The 22,789-nt window shown below is 44.4% G+C and overlaps 1 protein-coding gene and 1 pseudogene across 6 annotated transcripts in view; one reads left to right on the top strand and one right to left on the bottom strand.

Annotated features, from left to right (window-relative positions):
- The window catches only part of LOC126335538 (G protein-activated inward rectifier potassium channel 3-like), a 221,418-nt gene that overhangs the window by 130,547 nt on the left and 68,082 nt on the right, over positions 1 to 22,789 (top strand). For 4 of the 6 annotated variants that reach the window (XM_049998914.1, XM_049998915.1, XM_049998916.1 and 1 more), the window contains exon 2: positions 15,937 to 16,388. The exons of the other annotated variants lie outside the window; for them this stretch is intronic. In XM_049998914.1, coding sequence (XP_049854871.1) covers positions 16,063 to 16,388 — 326 coding nt within the window. In that variant the 5' untranslated portion in view covers positions 15,937 to 16,062. The remainder of the gene's footprint in view (positions 1 to 15,936; positions 16,389 to 22,789) is intronic. 6 annotated transcript variants of the gene reach the window in all.
- Positions 21,951 to 22,068, bottom strand: LOC126337216 (5S ribosomal RNA; annotated as a pseudogene).

The following is a 22,789-nucleotide window of genomic DNA, read 5'->3' as shown; positions in this document are numbered from 1 at the left end:
GCTCTTAGCACTATGGAACTTAACTTCTGAGGTCGTCAGCCCCTAGAACTTAAACCTAACTAACCTAAGAACATCACATACATCCATGCCCGAGGCAGGATTCGAACCTGCGACCGTAGCGGTCGCACGGTTCCAGACTGTAGCGCCCTGAACCGATCGGCCACCTCGGCCGGCTCTCGTCGAGGTCTACGCTCGCTTTTCATCCTCACCCTTCTGACAGATAGGTGGTTCTTACGTCTACAGCGATGTTTTCCAGACATTAAATGATATGTGCACCAAGTCGGTTGAAATCACTCCATTAGTTTAGGAGGATATGTGGAACATACATACATACATATACACTCCTGGAAATTGAAATAAGAACAGCGTGAATTCATTGTCCCAGGAAGGGGAAACTTTACTGACACATTCCTGGGGTCTGATACATCACATGATCACACTGACAGAACCACAGGCACATAGACACAGGCAACAGAGCATGCACAATGTCGGCACTAGTACACTGTATATCCACCTTTCGCAGCAATGCAGGCTGCTATTCTCCCATGGAGACGATCGTAGAGATGCTGGATGTAGTCCTGTGGAACGGCTTGCCATGCCATTTCCACCTGGCGCCTCAGTTGGACCAGCGTTCGTGCTGGACGTGCAGACCGCGTGAGACGACGCTTCATCCAGTCCCAAACGTGCTCAATGGGGGACAGATCCGGAGATCTACCTGGCCAGGGTAGTTGACTTACACCTTCTAGAGCACGTTGGGTGGCACGGGATACATGCGGACGTGCATTGTCCTGTTGGAACAGCAAGTTCCCTTGCCGGTCTAGGAATGGTAGAACGATGGGTTCGATGACGGTTTGGATGTACCGTGCACTATTCAGTATCCCCTCGACGATCACCAGAGGTGTACGGCCAGTGTAGGAGATCGCTCCCCACACCATGATGCCGGGTGTTGGCCCTGTGTGCCTCGGTCGTATGCAGTCCTCATTGTGGCGCTCACCTGCACGGCGCCAAACACGCATACGACCATCATTGGCACCAAGGCAGAAGCGACTCTCATCGCTGAAGACGACACGTCTCCATTCGTCCCTCCATTCACGCCTGTCGCGACACCACTGGAGGCGGGCTGCACGATGTTGGGGCGTGAGCGGAAGACGGCCTAACGGTGTGCGGGACCGTAGCCCAGCTTCATGGAGACGGTTGCGAATGGTCCTCGCCGATACCCCAGGAGCAACAGTGTCCCTAATTTGCTGGTAAGTGGCGGTGCGGTCCCCTACGGCACTGCGTAGGATCCTACGGTCTTGGCGTGCATCCGTGCGTCGCTGCGGTCCGGTCCCAGGTCGACGGGCACGTGCACCTTCCGCCGACCACTGGCGACAACATCGATGTACTGTGGAGACCTCACGCCCCACGTGTTGAGCAATTCGGCGGTACGTCCACCTGGCCTCCCGCATGCCCACTATACGCCCTCGCTCAAAGTCCGTCAACTGCACATACGGTTCACGTCCACGCTGTCGCGGCATGCTACCAGTGTTAAAGACTGCGATGGAGCTCCGTATGCCACGGCAAACTGGCTGACACTGACGGCGGCGGTGCACAAATGCTGCGCAGCTAGCGCCATTCGACGGCCAACACCGCGGTTCCTGGTGTGTCCGCTGTGCCGTGCGTGTGATCATTGCTTGTACAGCCCTCTCGCAGTGTCCGGAGCAAGTATGGTGGGCCTGACACACCGGTTTCAATGTGTTCTTTTTTCCATTTCCAGGAGTGTACATGTACATCAATTTTGTAATACTGTATGTATGGATACTATCTTCACATCTTCCATCATTACGGTAATAGATCTAATTAATAAACATATTGTATTGCATATTATGACGTGCTCGCATAGCATAACGCATAGTGCGGTATCATGTGAGACAGGGAGATGAGGCAGATCTACATCGCATACGCGTGGCGCATTTTACGCAGTTTCCTACATTCATTGAGGCAAATTCAGGGCTGGTCCTCACATTCCGCCCCAGAGAATACGGAACACAAACTGAATACTATAATACACCGTCTTCCCTCCGTTGGATTACCTTGGTGACTTGTGGCGTCGGGAAGGTCATAATAACAAGGGACAATAACGTAGAAATTAGCCAAATCCTGGAAAGGTGGACACCGTACCAGATGCAGTGAACTCTAGGGAAACAACGAAAGAAAGACTGTCTGGAAGTCTATGCCTATCTGAGCGCCATTTTGTCCAACATACCAAGCATTAACTAGCGGAGCTTCTCCTAGTAGAGTGAGCTTCGCCGATTACCTTGCTTTCTGATTACACAACTCGTGTTCCACGACCTTCTCCACAGACACGTCTTCCTCGTGCGACAGCGGCGTTCTTATCATTCTGCTAACAAGCAGTAAGTGCTAAGTGTTTCGTATCTGGCATGAGACATCTGTATCACAGTTACCGTAGGCCTCGCCCACATGGCTACACTGTGTCATTTTCACCGCCCTGGTTGTGTAATCTGCCTCAAACTCGGTTAAGAAAGAAACCAGCTAGAACATAAATGGCTTGGTCAACTACATGTAGTTTCTGACTCAGAAATGCAATTGGAGCGATTGTACTGGTGAAACGCCCAAGATGCATCTGCCTCTCTGTTGTCGCGGGAATTTTAAAACTGAGGTACGCTATCAGAGGCCTGTCCGTTGATCTAACCGACGAGCCTATTCTGGTTTATCAACGGAGCCCTCTGTATAACCTTCCAAATTACCCACTAGTGGAAAACTAAAAATAGCCAGTTAAAGAGGTGTTATAAGAAAGCTTAATTTGCGTAGGGCACGATGTAGAGTAGGATAAAGGTAATCACTCACGCCACCGTGCTGTGGACGTAATAAATACCAAGTAATCAGCTTCAAAACGGCGTATCTCTTGTAAGTAGGCTGTTGAGGTTTTTATGTTGGTAACGCCACGTAGCGCTCTGTATGAAAATCACTGACTGTACTGTGTGCAGTCTGTGGCTGGTTTGCATTGTTGGAATTTTTGAAGCTTTTATCCCATTTGTTGCATTAATTGTAATAACAATGCACTGGTGTCTTAAATATGTTCCTCAGTGCTATTCGGCAGTGCATTTGAACCGGCAATATTCGCATTTTGAAAAGCAGAAAATGTGTCATGACTTATTTGAGAAAACGGTGAGGACGCAAAACCTGAATCTACAGTATTTGCAAGATTGTGTCCTGTCATATCGGACTCCTGAGGCGAGCTGTTGCCGACCTATCGATCGATAATGCTTCCCTCCTGTTCACTAATTGTTTCACTGTCACACCATTATTTGCCACCTGGTCCATTTCCCTATGCACAATTACTAAATTACTACGTTGAATGTCTGTTAATTCATTACACAGTGGTACTGATAAGCTACGCTCGTCGCCACTATCATTTCTTAGTTTACTTTGGGGCCTAGTATTACGTTTTTCAGATGCCATAATTGTCACAACATTTCACACGATAACACAGAAAAGCACAATTTGAAGAGTAAAATAAGCAAAAAACATTAACATAGCACTGAAAATAATATCTAGTTAATTGCAAGCGCAGCTGCGAAATATTTGGGACAAATCTACATGCATGCCACATCTCTTTTACTGTACAACAATGAAAAACTACAACTACAAAGAAGATTCTCTCTACAATTACGTGCTAGCAATAAACAATAGCTACACTAATTACACAAACTACAAGAAAAAATCAGAAGATTCCAGTGAGGTATCCTCAGCTAAGAGTCGACATATGAAACATTCCCTTGGAAAAATTAATGAATTACTGTGCTGATAAACCTCTTAGGTTATTTGATTTTCAAACAGCTGAGCAGAACTGAACGTACTCAGACATTTCTCTCTTTACTTATTCTGATCAATACTAAACTGACACACAATATTTTTAGCGCAACGCAATCTGATTTTCAATAATCCCTACAAAAGAATGGCCCTGACTAACAATAACCTATGCCTTTTATGAATCACTTACCTCACAAAAATATTCGTTACTCGAACTACTGCAATACAGCCAGCGCCAATACTGACACCTGAATAAAAGATTCTAACTACTGAACCTTTCTGATGGGCACACGTTCAGATCGTCCGCTCTCAAAATTCTGCCACCTCTCTCCCCACATCCACCACTGCTGGTGGCTCACCTCCAACTGCGCAACGCTACGCGCTGTTCACATCCAACTGCCCAACACTACAATAACAAAAATTCCAACAATGCAAACCAGCCACAGACTGCACACAGCACAGTCAGTGATTTTCATACAGAGCGCTACGTGGCGTTACCAACATAAAAACCTAACCAGCCTACTTACACTCTCTACCTCAAAGTGCTCTTTTAGATAACCATACTTACTTAGTGGACATTGCAGAACACTCCAGCGCGGCTTCGACAAGCACGATTCACATAACTACAAGCAAGATCGCCTGACAGCCCCTCGGGAGGCTGGATGGTTCAGTCACCCAACACGTTGTACGTGGGGTCTCAGTTGTGTATCAATGTCGGCGAATCCGAACGGTGTACAAGTTCATAGACATGGTTTCGGGCGATAGTTGCATATAAATTCGCCAGTGGACACCTTCTTTAGATGAGCACCACAAATGTCGCATTCAGACCCATAAGATCGGAAATCGTTCGCTGGAAGGCGTTACAAGCTTGAATGATGCTGCCCGCCTCCAGTGCTTGGACAATACCCAGCTGGCCAGATGAGTTTCGCAATGTTCTGATTAGTGTGGCGATGAGAGCAGATTGTGCGCCGACCAGAGTGGCCGTGCGGTTCTGGGCGCTTCAGTCTGGAACCGCGTGAGCGCTACGGTCGCAGGTTCGAATCCTGCCTCGGGCATGGATGTGTGTGATGTCCTTAGGTTAGTTAGGTTTAATTAGTTCTAAGTTCTAGGCGACTGATGACCTCAGAAGTTAAGTCGCATAGTGCTCAGAGCCATTTAAACCATTTTTAGCAGATTCTGCCTTGGCAGAATATGTCGAGAACATCTGTCGATTACCCAACACGCTTTCTGGTATGTTTGTCACTTCCCTTGGCTAACCAATTCAACAATCGCCGTACTTGATTCAGTTCGTGCGGCACACGATTCGACAGCGCATTAACAGTAATATCCCTTCATCATATTCGGCAAGAGGTGATAGTATCGTGAAACATTTCCTAAGATGGTACCCGAAATATGTGATTGTGACTGCCTACAATTCAGCTTTGTTTGGTAGCTGGCGACAAGGTAATAAAACTGATCAGGCTGACACGCTCATGGCGGTATGACAATCAGATCAGGGTCAGTCATATCTTTGGGCACACGCTCAACGTTGATTTTAGAACACAGCTGCGCCATTTAGACCTATGCCAATAAAAATGTAAATGTTTTGTATGTTTAAAATTGGAAATCTCCTAAAGTTCTTCACCAATTGCCTTGAAATTTTGACACAATCTTGGTTTCGAGTACGTGGGTATTTTTATATGCCTACTGCAACGCCATATGGTACATAAATAATGTTTAAAGGGGATACGTTGTCAGAAAAAACCTCATGTCCGTTTATTCCAAATCTTAAATCTCCGTAAGTTCTCCACAGATTTCTTTGTAGTTTTGACACAACATTGCATGCGGACATGTGCTTCTTTTTATATACCCATTGTAATATACACTCCTGGAAATTGAAATAAGAACACAGTGAATTCATTGTCCCAGGAAGGGGAAACTTTATTGACACATTCCTGGGGTCAGATACATCACATGATCACACTGACAGAACCACAGGCAACAGAGCATGCACAATGTCGGCACTAGTACACTGTATATCCACCTTTCGCAGCAATGCAGGCTGCTATTCTCCCATGGAGACGATCGTAGAGATGCTGGATGTAGTCCTGTGGAACGGCTTGCCATGCCATTTCCACCTGGCGCCTCAGTTGGACCAGCGTTCGTGCTGGACGTGCAGACCGCGTGAGACGACGCTTCATCCAGTCCCAAACATGCTCAATGGGGGACAGATCCGGAGATCTTGCTGGCCAGGGTAGTTGACTTACACCTTCTAGAGCACGTTGGGTGGCACGGGATACATGCGGACGTGTATTGTCCTGTTGGAACAGCAAGTTCCCTTACTGGTCTAGGAATGGTAGAACGATGGGTTCGATGACGGTTTGGATGTACCGTGCACTATTCAGTGTCCCCTCGACGATCACCAGATGTGTACGGCCAGTGTAGGAGATCGCTCCCCACACCATGATGCCGGGTGTTGGCCCTGTGTGCCTCGGTCGTATGCAGTCCTGATTGTGGCGCTCACCTGCACGGCGCCAAACACGCATACGACTATCATTGGTACCAAGGCAGAAGCGACTCTCATCGCTGAAGACGACACGTCTCCATTCGTCCCTCCATTCACGCCTGTCGCGACACCACTGGAGGCGGGCTGCACGATGTTGGGGCGTGAGCGGAAGACGGCCTAACGGTGTGCGGGACCGTAGCCCAGCTTCATGGAGACGGCTGCGAATGGTCCTCGCCGATACCCCAGGAGCAACAGTGTCCCTAATTTGCTGGTAAGTGGCGGTGCGGTCCCCTACGGCACTGCGTAGGATCCTACGGTCTTGGCGTGCATCCGTGCGTCGCTGCGGACCGGTCCCAGGTCGACGGGCACGTGCACCTTCCGCCGACCACTGGCGACAACATCTATGTACTGTGGAGACCTCACGCCCCACGTGTTGAGCAATTCGGCGGTACGTTCACCCGGCCTCCCGCATGCCCACTATACGCCCTCGCTCAAAGTCCGTCAACTGCACATACGGTTCAAGTCCACGCTGTCGCGGCATGCTACCAGTGTTAACGACTGCGATGGAGCTCCGTATGCCACGGCAAACTGGCTGACACTGACGGCGGCGGTGCACAAATGCTGCGCAGCTAGCGCCATTCGACGGCCAACACCGCGGTTCCTGGTGTGTCCGCTGTGCCGTGCGTGTGATCATTGCTTGTACAGCCCTCTCGCAGTGTCCAGAGCAAGTATGGTGGGTCTGATATACCGGTGTCAACGTGTTCTTTTTTCCATTTCCAGGAGTGTATAAGTTCGGCCGGAGTTTAGTTTTGCAATACATATATATATATATATATAGTTTTTTTAAAAATGACCGGTATATTTGAAACGGCAATACAAACTAAACGAGCAGCGATAGAAATACACTGTTTGTTGCAATATGCTTGGGACAACAGTACATTTTCAGGCAGACAAACTTTCGAAATTACAGTAGTTACAATTGTCAACAACAGATGGCGCTGCGGTCTGGGAAACTCTATAGTACGATATTTTCCCCATATCCACCATGCGTAGCAATAATATGGCGTAGTCTCTGAATGAAATTACCCGAAACCTTTGACAACGTGTCTGGCGGAATGGCTTCACATGCAGATGAGATGTACTGCTTCAGCTGTTCAATTGTTTCTGGATTCTGGCGGTACACCTGGTCTTTCAAGTGTCCCCACAGAAAGAAGTCACAGGGGTTCATGTCTGGCGAATAGGGTGGCCAATCCACGCCGCCTCCTGTATGTTTCGGATAGCCCAAAGCAATCACACGATCATCGAAATATTCATTCAGGAAATTAAAGACGTCGGCCGTGCGATGTGGCCGGGCACCATCTTGCATAAACCACGAGGTGTTCGCAGTGTCGTCTAAGGCAGTTTGTACCGCCACAAATTCACGAAGAATGTCCAGATAGCGTGATGCAGTAATCGTTTCGGATCTGAAAAATGGGCCAATGATTCCTTTGGAAGAAATGGCGGCCCCGACCAGTACTTTTTGAGGATGCAGGGACGATGGGACTGCAATGTGGGGCTTTTCGGTTCCCCATGTGCGCCAGTTCTGTTTATTGACGAAGCCGTCCAGGTAAAAATAAGCTTCGTCAGTAAACCAAATGCTGCCCACATGCATATCGCCGTCATGAATCCTGTGTATCATATCGTTATCGAATGTCTCTCGTGCAGCAACGGTAGCGGCGCTGAGGGATTGCCGCATTTGAATTTTGTATGGATAGAAGTGTAAACTCTGGCGCATGAGACGATACGTGGACATTGGCGTCATTTGGACCGCAGCTGCAACACGGCGAACGGAAACCCGAGGCCGCTGTTGGATCACCTGCTGCACTAGCTGCGCGTTGCCCTCTGTGGTTGCCGTACGCGGTCGCCCTACCTTTCCAGCACGTTCATCCGTCACGTTCCCAGTCCGTTGAAATTTTTCAAACAGATCCTTTATTGTATCGCTTTTCGGACCTTTGGTTACATTAAACCTCCGTTGAAAACTTCGTCTTGTTGCAACAACACTGTGTTCTAGGCGATGGAATTTCAACACCAGAAAAATTCTCTGTTCTAACGAATAAACCATGTTGTCCACAGCACACTTGCACGTTGTGAACAGCACACGCTTACACTAGAAAGACGACGTACAGAATGGCGCACCCACAGACTGCGTTGTCTTCTATATCTTTCACATCACTTGCAGCGCCATCTGTTGTTGAAAATTGTAACTACTGTAATTTCGAAAGTTTGTCCGCCTGAAAATGTACTGTTGTCCCAAGCATATTGCAACAAACGGTGTATTTCTATCGATGCTCGTTTAGTTTTTATTGCAGTTTTAAATATACCGGTCATTTTTGAAACACCCTATATATACAGGGTGATTCAGAAATGCATGTAAATATTTTAAGGGTGTATTTGTGAGGTAAATATAAGACAAAAATGTTCTATAAATGTTTTTCCATAAACGTTTAATTCCAGAGTTATCGTTAAAATACGAAAGTCATGTCCGTATCAAAACGACGTCAGTGCAAGCAGCAGGATGCCATATTCTGGTACGTAATGCACATACGTATTTCCCAACAGTTGATTCGAAACTGCATGAATAGTGTTTGTTTGTGTTTGCAATTGCTGTTTACTCCTACTGTACAGAAGATGGCGCTGATGTTGTTGGTAACGGAAACGTACTTCCTGTCGTTCATTCATCGTCGGAAGGCTACAGGTTTCGTGCACATGATGTACTCAAACAGTGAGTATGCTGATATGCACCTTGTGTATGATGCAGCAGATGGAAACGCACTTGCAGCAAGACGAAGGTACAGTGAGCTGTTTCCAAGACGACGGTTACCAAGTCATCAGACGTTTCTATCTGTGGACAGACGTATGCGGGAGTATGGCATTCGTCCTGGGCCACATTCAGGTCGACCACTTGAGCATGCAGTGAACGTCGAGGAACATGTTTTGGACCTGGTAGACCAAGATCCAGCCATCAGTACGAGACAAATTAGTGCAGCTGTAGGACTTCCACAATCTACTGTATGGCGGCTGCTTCGGAGACAACAGTTGCATCCATTTCACCTGCACAAAGTGCATGAATTGACACCTGCAGACTATCCTCGCCGTCAGCAATTCTGCCAGTGGTTACAAGAGCGTCATTTGAATGATCCAATGTTCATTCGGCGGATATTATTCACAGATGAGGCCATGTTTACTCGTGCGGGTGTAATCAATTCGCATAATATGCACCAGTGGGCTGTCGAGAATCCTGGCGCGAGAATTGTGCGTGGATATCAACATCAATTCTCCATAAACATTTGGTGTGGTATTGTGGGGAATGACTTACTCGGACCTCATGTTCTACCTCCAAGGCTGACTGGGCACGCTTACCGCGAATTTTTGGAGGGGGAATTGCCTGGATTGTTACAGGATGTCCCTCTTGCAACACGAGCCACCTTGTGGTTTATGCACGATGGTGCTCCTGCCCATTACAGCCGCAACGTAAGGGCGTACCGCAATGATGCGTATCCACATCGATGGATAGGTTGCGGAGGACCAATTGCTTGGCCAGCCAGATCACCTGACCTGAACCCTTCAGACTTTTATTTATGGGGCCGACTAAAGACATTGGTGTATTCTTCTGCAGCACCGAACAGAGAAGTGCTACAACAAAGAATTGAAGGTGGTTGTGAAATTATTCGTGGAGAGTTGAACGGACTGTGTAATGTGCAGAGATCATTGCGGCGAAGAGCACGGGTCTGTCTGCAAGTTCAGGGACAGCATTTTGAACATGCATTGCATTAAGATTTGTGCAAATACAGTACAGTACAGTCTGTAAATTCTTCACGTATTTTCCTTAGTTATTTTGCATTGATTTAGTTCAATCAACAGGAACTAAAGTAATACAGCATTCGCGAGGAATTGTTTCAGTTTGTTACGTCACGTTTATTTACCAGTTTGCGTTTTTAGTCCAAATGCACTGTAATTAAACTGTGAACTCTGGGAAGTAAATACTTTACGTTGTGTTGAATGTATTATCATGTTTTGTTCATAACTCTGTAATAAGCCAAGTATAGCAAAAATTGTATAGAACATTTTTGTCTTATATTTACCTCACAAATACACCCTTAAAATATTTACATGCATTTTTGAATCACCCTGTATATATATATATATATATATATATATATATATATATATATATATATATATATATATATATATATATATATATAAGTCTCAAGAGGGTGTGTAACAAAAGATTGACAGAGGGATGGGAGGAAATTGACACAGAAAGCGGAAAAGAGGCGATGGACAGAGAGAGGAGGTAGAAAGAGATGAAGAGAGAAGGGGAGAAGAAGATAGGCATAGAAAGGGGGCTGGTCTTTCCTGTGCAAATTTCTTCAACTCTGCAAAACTACAGCAACCCTCAACTATTTGAACCTGTTTACTGTATTAGACGGTCCCGTAAACCGACATACTGCCGGGAGACCGTTGTGCTGGCCACATGTCCCTCCATATCCACATCCAGTGACTCCTTTGTTCTAAGGATGACACGGCGGCTGGTCGGTACCGTTGGGCCTCCCTTCGCACGGAGTTTAGTTTTTACTGTATTAGAGACTTTGTCTTCTCTATAATTTTAAATCCCCCTCCCCCCCCCCCACCCCTCGCTTCCCTCCATTACCAAATAGAAAGTCAAAACTTTTCAAAAGAAAAACTGAGGAAGATGGCGTAGTGGGTGAAGCACACCGGACTGGCATTCGAGAGGACGCCGCTTCAAAATCCCATTCGACCATTTAGATTAAGGTTTTCCGTGATTTGCCTACATTGCTTGAGAGAAATGCCAGATGGTTCCTTTGAAAGGTCACGGCAGACGTTCTCCTCCATCCTTCCCCAACACCAGTTTGTGCTCCGGCGCTAATGGCCTTGTAGTCGGCGGATGTTAAACAATGATCATGGTGCCTTCCTTTCGAAAACGAATTATACGAGAATCTGCCTATCTTACGCTCATATACTTTAGTGTCTTATACTCTGCAAAGCAAAACAAAAATGGTTATTCAACAGGTTTATTCTTTATTTTCTAAATATTCCCACCATTATTTCCTAATTTTCTGTTAAGAGAAACGAAGTAACGAGTTAACTAATTTGTAGCACCTCTATCTTTCCATTACATCTAGTTTTCAGTTTTTTTTAGGATTTCTCTATTAATAAATCGATATTTAATATTTCGAAGCTCTCGGTATCTCTTAGCAAACAAATCTGATGTAACTCTCAGGGGAAATGACATAAAAGCCGATTCGTCAAAGGGACCCTTAATGGCGTAAGACATTATAAATTAGTAATTTCGTTTGTATGTCAGAAGAATAGTTATGAATTTTAGAAACACCTATGGGAATCATTTAAATATTGAAAAGGTATATAATTCTTTTCTTTATCACAGCTAAGTTCACTATTACGAGACTAGTAAGGGTGAATAAACTGAACAGAGAGATGTAAGTCTGTCCATATTAATATGTTTAATCTTAGATTGGCGACATAGCAAAAGTAAGGTGGCGTTTATTACCATACCTAGATGATTACAACAACACTGTTGCATGCAACAGAAAGAAAGTGAAGAACCACTCAGTGCCGGCAACCCTTGCTATTCTCACATTCAGATCGCAAGGAATAATTCAACCATTTCTATCTCCACCTCTTCTCTCTACTGTCATGGAGCATGGGGACGGTCTATTACCTGTCCATTTCTTGTTCGTGAGGCCGCTGTTAATAGTGACGAAAACTATTTATCTTCAGTATCTGTTTTCTAAGTTTCCTACTTAATCGAGAGCAAATAAGCTGAAGACAGTTCCAGGACCCAAAGCAAACTTTAGAGCACAGGTCCGTAATACTTCCTTTACGTCATATAAATCTGCAAAAGCCTTGAGTAAGACAACTTTCCGAAGTCATTATTCTTCGAAACACAGTGGTGCTACGGTTAAATAAATGGTCTCGTACTAGGCATCGTTGAAATTCGAACCCCGTTGAGGTAGTCACGAATTAGATTTTTACTGCTTCATTTAAGTGTTGGTCTTTATTTAAATTTGGAAAATAAGCGCATGGTAGTAATTGTACTTGTACCATTCGATGTACCCTCCCAGTACATTGACATATGTACCTTAGCAAGAATAACCGCCTGTGTCCGGGCTACAACCAGTCTAATATTAAAATCATGGTCCCTACTGGAAGAATATTCGCAGAATGCGCTCTGAAAACAGCTTTTCTGTATTTAAATGGGTTTCGTATCCTAAAATCGCTTCAAGCTAATGCTCGGGTGGTTCCTTAAACAGAATCCGAACAGATTGCTTGCTCACTTATGAACTGGCCCTCCTGGTGCTCTTTCTGTAATTGCCTGAATATCAACGGGATCTCTGCGGTTCAGTGTGTTTTTCTAAAGCGACTACAGGACATTGTCGCAGCATTTGTTACACGGCTGTAGGAAACAACATTAAGGTTAAAATTAAATCGCAGCTGCGCCAGACCAACGTGTTCGAATCTGTCTCGCAGATTCGATTCACGTCTGTGACAAATTTGTGCGCGACAAGCCAATGTTCTGTAAGTAAAATGTAAATGTCATGTGACTAGGGCCTCCCGTCGGGTAGACCGTTCGCCGGGTGCAACTCTTTCGATTTGACGCCACTTCGGCGACTTGCGCGGCGATGGGGATGAAATGATAATGATGATTAGGACCCAGCCGGAATCCAACCCAGCCCTTAGGACTGGTATTCTGTCGCGCTGACAACCCAGCTACCGGAGGCGGACAAAGTGAGGCTAGAAGAGTATGATGTACGGCACATCATCCATCTCCATCAATGAAGCAAAATTTTGTTCGTAATTATCGGGGGGTAATGAATGTACCACACTGGCTATACTTAATAAACAAATAACCGCAAATTTCAATCAAGATTTAGTCACGACGTCATGTTTCGTGTCACCAATATTCTGACTAGTTTGATGCGGCCCCTCACAAATTCCTCTCCGGTGCCAACCTTTCCAGCTCAGAGTCAGTTGCAAAACGCGTCCTAAATTGTCGTCCGTAGCTCGCGATCTAGTGGCTTTCGTTGCTGCCTCTGGATCACGAGGTCCCGGGTTCGATTCCCGGCCGGGTTGGGGATTTTTTTTCTACCCGGGGATTGGGTGTTTGTGTTGTCTTCATCATTTCATCATCATTTGTATCAGTGGCTAGATTGAGTTGCGTAAAAACTGCACTGTGTAAGAAGTGTGACTTCGTATGGGCGCTGGGCACTGATGACCGTGCAGTTGAGCGCCTGCAAACCAAACATCATCTTCGTCCTTAATCGTTTGCTGGATGTATCGAAACTCCGTCTTTCTGAACAGTTTTTGTCTTCTTCAGCTCGATCTAGTTCCATGGAAGTTATTCTCTGATGTCTTAACGGATGTCCTAACAACCTGTCCCTTCTTATCAGTGTTTTCCATATATTCCTTTTCTTGCCGATTATTCCTTACCTTTAGGTCCACCTAATTTTCAATATTCTTCTGTAGCAACACATCTCAATGCTTTGATTCTCTTGTGTTCCGGTTTAACCATAGTACATGTATCACTATCGTAGACAATGCTGTTCTCCAAACGTACATTTTCAGAAATTTCTTTCTCATATGAAGACCCATGTTTGATACCAGTAGATTTCTCTTGGCCAGTTCTGTTCTACTTTTTATGTCCTCCTTGCTCGGTTCGTCATTGATTATTTTCATGCCTAGGTAGCAGAACGCGTTAACTTCAGCTACTTCGTGATCATCAATTCTGGTATTAGGATTCACGCTGTTCTCATGTCAGCTACTTCTCGTTACTTTCGGCTTTCTTCGGTTTACTCTAAGTCTATATTCAGTAGACTTCATTGCATTCAACGGATACTATAATTCTTCTTGACTTTCACTGATGATAGCAGTGTCATCAGCGAATCTTATCACTGATACCCCTTCATCTTGAATTTAAACCGTCTTGCATCGTCGATGTGTAGACTGAACAGTAGGGGCAATGACGACATCCCTTATTTACACCATTTTTTAATCCGAGCACTTCGTTCTTGGTCTTCCAGACTTATTGTTCCCCCTTGGAACCCGACTTCCCCTACAGCTTACTCCCTATTTTTCTGATAATTTCAGACATCTTTCACTATTTTACACTGTCGAACGCTATTTCCAGGCCGACAAATCCTATGAACGTGTCTTGATTTTTTTGTCTTGTTTTCATTATCAACCAAAACATCAGAACTGCCTCTCCGGCGCCTCTACCCTTCCTAAAACCAATCTGATCGTCATCTAAGAGATGCTCGATTTTCTTTTCCATTCTTGTGTACCGGGTGATCAAAAAGTCAGTACAAATTTGAAAACAGAATAAATCGCTGAATAATATAGATAGAGAGGTACAAATTGACACACATGCTTGGACTGACATGGGGTTTTATTAGAACCAAAAAAATACAAAAGTTCAAAAAATGTCCGACAGATGGCGCTTCATTTGATCAGAATAGCAATAATTAGCATAACGAAGTAAGACAATTCAAAAATGATGTTCTTTGCAGGAAATGCTCAATATGTCTACCATCATTCCTCAAAAATAGCTGTAGTCGAGGAATAATGTTGTAAACAGCACTGTAAAGCATGTCCGGAGTTATGGTGAGGTATTGGCGTCGGATGTTGTCTTTCAGCATCCCTAGAGACGTCGGTTGATCACGATACCCTTGCGACTTCAGGTAACCCCAAAGCCAATAATCGCACGGACTGAGTCCTGGGGACCTGGGAGGACAAGCATGACGAAAGTGGCGGCTGACCACACAATCATCACCAAACGACGCGCGCAAGAGATTTTCCACGCGCCATCTGACGGACATTTTGTGAACTTTGTTTTTTTTGTTATAATAAAACCCCCATGTCATTCCAAGCGTGTGCGTCAATTTTTACCTCTCTATCTACATTATTCCGTAGTTTATTAAGTTTTCAAATTTATACTGACTTTTTGATCACCCTGTATATTATCCTTGGCCACAACTTGGATCTATGACGTGTTTAACTGTTTGTCCGATAGTTCTAGCTCTTGTTGTGAAGTCATAATGCATTTCAAAAAATAATTCACATCGTCCGATGAAAAAAAAAACTTGTAAGCTTAGGAACCTTTGAACGTATAATTTCTGAAACGCGTGCATTTATTACCTGAAGCAGATATGTTTGTAACTTAGAATTTTTGCTTGCCCCTTGTCGATTTACTCTCGAGGTAACCGTTGTTTTATGTCTTATCTGCTTTTTTTTATGGCTTAAGACTGTGTGGCATGCAATGTCCGTCCCTCTCAACTCCCCCGTCACACTGTATCACCCCTTACTGTCCTCGTCACGTGTCCGTCCCACCACAGAAGCGTGTGAGTCAGATAAACCGTCCCAGCGCCGATCGTATGGTCAAGAAAGTTACGCGTCTCGCCAAAGTACTGTAGCGAGAACCGAAGTATCTTTGCTTACGAAGAGTCGGTAACAGTTAGTGCTCACGTCAGGCAGACGCCGCTCACGACCCGACACGAGATAGAGCGCCCAGTGTGCGTATTTCGCAACCATTTACTCATTCACTGTGTGGCTCTCCGCAGCTATCGAGAGAGCCGGCGAGTTGCGGAGATCGGCGGCAGATGCGGGAGTCGTCCGACTAAAATGAAAAGAGAACCGTAGCCCTCTGGTGATAGTTCCGGTACGGCAAAGGCGAGCGCGATCTGACGATGAGCGCGGCCGAGTTCTTCGACAAAGCGGAAGTCGTGGCCATTCCGATGCCGGCCACGGACGGAGAGGCGGAAGGGGCGCCGCGGCTGTCCAACATGGTGACGAGCACGACGACGACCGCGACGACGACGACGACGACGACGGACGACGACGAGAACAACAACACGGAGGCGGCCGCCGACGACGGGTACTCGCCGCTGCGGTCGCCCATCGACTCGATGGCCAGCTACGGCGACGACTCGCGCACGCTGCTCAACCCCGCGGTCTGGAGCCGCGCCACGCCCGCCTCGCACCTCAGCAGCGCGCGCTCTGGCGCCTCCAGAAGGTACTGCCCTGTCCCTGCCTGCATCCCTGTCCCTGTCTCTGTGTAGAGGGACGGAGGAAGTAAGAGCCCGTCTCATCTCCTCACAGCATTCCCCGGATTCCAGCTGAGCTCCACTGCGTCTATACCATATTCATCGTAAGAAAAAAGCTTATGCTAACATTACACCATGTATTCTTCCGCGTGTGCAGTCATCTCACTGGATATCGTTACAGGCAGGGTCGAAGGCATGCTGTCTCAAGTACAGTCAAGTACGATAATAGCGATACAGTTTATGCTCTGCGTTACGAGCACATCGACTGAACGGTAATAAGGGACAACAGCTTTACCAGCTTTAACTTGGACAGCCAGCCAGCTGCTCCAGCTAACCTGCGATGAGCAGAGCAGTTGGAGTTCATTATCATCATCATCATCATCATCATTTAAGACTGATTGTGGCTTTCAGCGTTCACTCTGGAGCATATTCCCCCTTATAAAATTCCTCCATGATCCCCTATTCAGTGCTAATATTGGTACCTCTTCTGATTTTAAGCCTATTACTTCAAAATCATTCTTAACCTTCTCCTTGGTCTACCCCGACTCCTCCTATCCTCTACTGCTGAACCCATGAGTCTCTTGGGTAACCTTGCTTCTCCCATGAGTGTAACATGACCCCACCATCTAAGCCTGTTCGCCCTGACTGCTACATCTATAGAGTTCATTCCCAGTTTTTCTTTGACTTCCTCATTGTGGACACCCTCCTGCCATTGTTCCCATCTACTAGTACCCGCAATCACCCTAGCTACTTTCATATCCGTAACCTCAACCTTATTGATAAGGTAACCTGAATCCACCCAGCTTTCGCTACCATACTACAAAGTTGGTCGAAAGATTGACCAGTGCACAGATAACTTAGCCTTGGTACTGACTTCCTTCTTGCAGAAGAGAGTAGATCGTAGCTGAGCGCTCACTGCATTAGCTTTGCTACACCTCGCTTCTAGTTCTTTCACTATGTTGCCATCCTGTGAGAATATGCATCCTAAGTACTTGAAACCGTCCACCTGTTCTAACTTTGTTCCTCCTATTTGGCACTCAATCCGTTTATATCTCTTCCCCACTGACATTACTTTCGTTTTGGAGATGCCAATCTTCATACCACAGTACTTACATTTCTGATCTACCTCTGAAATATTACTTTGCAAACTTTCAATCGAATCTGCCATCACAACTAAGTCATCCGCATATGCGAGACTGCTTATTTTGTGTTCACATATCTTAATCTCACCCAGCCAGTCTATTGTTTTCAACATACGATCCATAAATAATATGAACAACAGCGGAGACAGGTTGCAGCTTTGTCTTACCCCTGAAACTACTCTGAACCATGAACTCAATTTACCGTCAACTCTAACTGCTGCCTAACTATCTATCTAAAGACCTTTAACTGCTTGCAAAAGTTTGCCTCCTAATCCATAATCTCGCAGAACAGACAATAACTTCCTCCTAGGAACCCAGTCATATGCCTTTTCTAGAAGTATAAAGCATAGATACAATTCCCTGTTCCACTCGTAACACTCCTCCATTATTTGCCGTAAGCTAAAGATCTGGTCCTGACAGCCTCTAAGAGGCCTAAACCCACACTAATTTTCATTCAGTTGGTCCTCAATTAATACTCGCACTTTCCTTTCAACAATACCTGAGAAGATTTTACCCAGAACGCTGATTAAAGAGATACCTCTGTAGTTGTTACAATCTTTTCTGTTTCCATGTTTAAAGATTGGTGTGATTACTGCTTACGTCCAGTCTGATGGAACCTGTCCCGACTCCCACGCCATTTCAGTTATCGTAAGTTGCAGTTCAGACGAAAAAAAGGGACGAGTAGAGAAATAATATAGCTTCGTACATAATTTAATTTTTAAAGAGAATAAAATAATATCCGGCAAAATTGCAACAATAGTGCACGTTATAAGCTAACATAGCACTGTTATTGAAAACAAGACTGATGAAAATTCCTAATGTGAACACAGGGTAAATTTTCCGCCTGAGCTATGTGTTAGTTAAAAGCGTCACGCAGGGACTTCATCAGATTGTTAATAATGAAGCAACAGTGGGTACTACTAACAGCCATTCGTCTGGTGGCCTTTGAACTCCTGCCACATCCAAAGCCGACAAATACATTTCAGGACTGGAACTGTCATTTGCTACGTTGATAACGAATCGAACAACAGAACCCACGAAGCCATCCAAGCACCACGTGTTCTCTTCTCCTTTTATGACGTACCGTTCTGCATCCCGCCAGCATTCGCCAGTGACGTTGACAAAGCTTCGAGCATTCGTTCCAGTACGTCTGGCAGCTTGAACGTCTTGTTACTCCTCGCAACACATTCCTTAACTTACCTCCAGATCAGTTCTGTTTGGTTCATATTGTACTGGTATGGTGGGAACTGTAAAGATGCAGCATTTTTATAGTGTGCTCGATGCCGTGAAAATTGTTTTCCATGTTTGGTCACGCTTATCAATCTGGCTCGAGTAAAATCACATCTCTGGTACAAAACAATGGACATAATCCAAATAAAGAGTACTTCATTTTTGATTTTTGCCTTAAAAATTTAATTTATTACGTTTTCTTAAGACTGTTATGAAAGTTTTTTGTTATTAAAGGTTTCTGTTATTATTTTTTGTTATTTTTTGTTAATATACTTTGTTATTAAATGTTTTTTTAAAACCTTTAATAACAAACTTCTAAAAACGATTAACAATTTATATTTGCAATGAAAATTGCAATATTGTGTGCAATATGCAATCAGAAACAAGAACACGTGCATTTGTCATAAAAGTCGTGATTAGATACGTGACAATCGCGATACATTTTACGAGTTTTATATTTAAAAGAGGTAGCCATTCCAAATTGCACGGAAAAACAAGACCAAAGAGAGATCTGAACCAGCGATCCGCGGACGTCAAATTACGCTTTTACAACGCTACCGATTCCGCTATACATCCCATTTACTTAACTCTCTGAACTTTAATACACGAAGTTCTCAGAAAACTTCAAAGGCCATTTTTTCTGTAAACTTCAATGGCGTTTTTTTCTGTAAAGCTGTGAAAATCATAGAGAACAATCCGTTTCTCGTCACTGTTCAGCCATATTCCAGCTGTGTTTTTCACTACGGAGCAGGAAGCAGTGTCAGCTATTTTCACACTACGTATTAACAGTGCGACAATCAGAGCACAACAGTACACAGGCTGCGACTGCCCACGGCTTTTGAAATAAAAACTACATAGCTAAAGTATGATTTGGAGAAACTTTGATGGATGTTAATACATTAGAATATCTTAAAATTTCATTTATCCTAACATAGTAACAAGATATTTAATATATTAAGTGGGACCTATTTCCAACAGCATAACAACACCAGTGTATGTGTGTTGCTGCTGACCAATCATTACGTTTGTGTTTGTTTGCATCAGGTTTATTCTTATGATGAACAAAGTATATATTTGTGTCAATGTTGGTGGTGGTGGTGGGGGGGGGGGGATGCGGTAGATTATCAGCATTTGTGTTCTTTGGTGACGGTACTTCTGCTCCACCGTAAGCATGCTCCCTATCGACTTGTAGCAGGGTAGTCATAAATTCTTAATTAGCACTTTGAAAAAATAAATTTGCTTATTTATTAATTTTGTAAATTAAAAAAATGCCTTTTTCTTGCTTCAACATATTTTATTTGTTCCAGACACGTTTCGCCTTTTACTTTAACACTGTGGCGCATGGCGCCCACTACAGTGGACAGCTGGTAATGGTCGCTTCTTTGGCAGTTTCAATCAGTCCTGAGGCTGCAAATGCACACAGTCCACTGCAGTGGGAACTCCCTACTGGTGTTGTGTCCTGCATGCATTTGCAGCCTCATGACTGAAAGCGCCAGAGAAGCGACCATTAACAGCTGTCCACTGCAGTGACATTCATGCACCGCAGGGTTAAGGCATCTTCGGTGGAGTCTAAAATGATACAGTATTGTTTTAATATGAAAGTTTTAAACATGGCTGCTTAGTTCAGTGACCGATGTGAGATATTTGTAGATTATAAAACAGTTCACGTTTTATTTTTTACGTAAATAAGTGATTATTTACAGTTTTTCTAGCATTTGGCTGGTACCTGAAGGATAAAAAGAGATCAGGAATGAACAGACGTTACTTTTCGGGATATACGTCGAAAGGTTGAAGCATCTAAATAAACAAACCAAATAAGAAGTGAACACATATTAGTTACGAATTTAAATCACAGTTTTCAGTAAAATATCTATAGCTAGTGACAGAAGAATCATAGTGCTCTACAGCAACTGGCGGAAAGAACAAGAGAATTGTGAAGAAAGAAGTTCATAACGTGAAAATGTGCTATGTTCCGTAAGTGAAGTTATAGTGCGACATCCAGCATGTGACCAGGTGAGAGAAAAAGCAGATGCCAGCCAAAAACTCGAATAACTGTAAGTAATCACTTATTTGCCTAAAACGTGAACTGTTTCATAGGCTACAAACATCGCACATCAAAAGAAAACTGTGTCATTCTAGATCCACTGATGATGCCTTAAAGTAAAACGTGAAACGCGCCTGGAACAAATAAAATATGCTGCAGCAAGAAAAAGGTGTTTTTCTAATTACGAAATGATTATTTCTGTGCTTGTGGCGGATCATGGCCACGCACACAAACTCGTTACGTAACTTTTTTTGTTAGTTAAGGCTTTTCCGACGAAGTATTTGAACAAATCGTTCTCGGGCGAATTTCGTTGTGCAATCCACACAATACTTCGTTGGCGTAACCGACAGATACTTCAGCTGGAGCGAATACTTTGCTGAGCTACTTCAGCCTTCCTAAAATTCTGTCGTCGACATTTTCGTATTGGGATTAGAATAATGAAAGAAACCGTTGAACTTCGCAACCCAACAAATCTCGTGAACAAAGATGCAAGTTTCCAGGTTAACACAGGAAGGGATTCATGGCCTGCCATATTAAAGCCACAGCGGCCACAAAGGGAACCACTGATCAGTCAGTTGATAACCCTTCAGCAGAGACTTAAATATTCCTACGACAGCGGTGAGGCTGGCCATGGCGCCAGCGCGGACGCGTCCTTAATTTTACTATTCTTATCTAACATTTACATATATGTTATATTTTTCTCTGTATAGCCTCCTGAAGAAGGGTATTAAGTGACTGAAACCGGCCACGAAATTTTACAGATCAGCAAACCACAGTTCCGTTACTTAACTGGGGAAATTTATATACGCACCGCAGCCTCTTATAGCATTTAAAAACTAATGCTGACACAGTACTCCCACAGGCACTTAACGTCCAAACTGGTTCGTCATTAAGACGAAAACTAAAAAAACTCTGTCCGAACGTTCCATGAAGGCCCAACGCTGCCGACCTGCCGCCGTGTCATCCTTAGCCCACAGGGGTCACTAGGCGGATATGGAGGGGCATGAGGTCAGCACATCACTCTTCCCTCCGTACGCCAGTTTACGAGACCGGGGCCGCTACTTCTTAATCTAGGTGGTCCTCAGCTTGCCTAACAGGGCTGAGTGCACCCCGCTTGCCAACAGCGCTCGGCATACCGGATGGTCACCCATCCAAGTTCTAGCCCAGCCCGACAGCGCTTAACGTCGGTCATCTGACGGGAACCGGTGTGACAACTGCGGCTAGGCTGTCGGCCATCATTAAGACAAACACATTCAGATGGTAGAAACAAAGGATGAACTGCTTTAACCTTCTTGGCTCCCTTCGAAAGGCTCTGAACAGTGTCTGCCAGAGCTGCAAACTTCTGCCATCAGCTTTGCCGATTCGTGTCTCTTGGCTCCCTACAATCTCGCGCCAAGTACCGGACCTCTTACACCTATAACAGGAGTCGGCAAATTATTTGAGATGGGGCTGGATTCTTTTGAAAAATTTTTGGCGAGGTCCAGACGAAACATCTCACATTCCTTATTATTCTTTTATATTTGAGTCACAAAATAATATGAAACACAATAGATAGGGATATTTTAATTCAGAAATCAAGAAAAAGCTGATATTCCTTACTAATTTTTTGTTTCAATTGTCACTCTTAAACTGATATTAATTCGATAGATAGGCACATTTGCATTAAAAAATCCAGAAGAAACCTATATTCTTCACTAGATTTTATATTTGTTTTTCCTCACAATAAATATTAAATACCGGGTGATCAAAAAGGCAGTACAAACTTGAAAACTGAATAAATCACGGAATAATGCAGATAGAGAGGTACAAATTGGCACACATGCTTGGAATGGCATGGGGTTTTATTAGAACAAAAAAAAAATACAAAAGTTCAAAAAACGTCCAACAGATGGCGCTTCATCTGTTCAGAATAGCAATAATTAGCATAACAAAGTAAGACAAAGTAAAGATGATG

Source organism: Schistocerca gregaria, chromosome 2 (assembly GCF_023897955.1).
Source record: "Schistocerca gregaria isolate iqSchGreg1 chromosome 2, iqSchGreg1.2, whole genome shotgun sequence".
In the NCBI taxonomy this organism is placed as follows: domain Eukaryota; kingdom Metazoa; phylum Arthropoda; class Insecta; order Orthoptera; family Acrididae; genus Schistocerca; species Schistocerca gregaria.
Note: the sequence above shows the minus strand (reverse complement) of the source record. Positions and strands in the feature narration are given on the sequence as shown.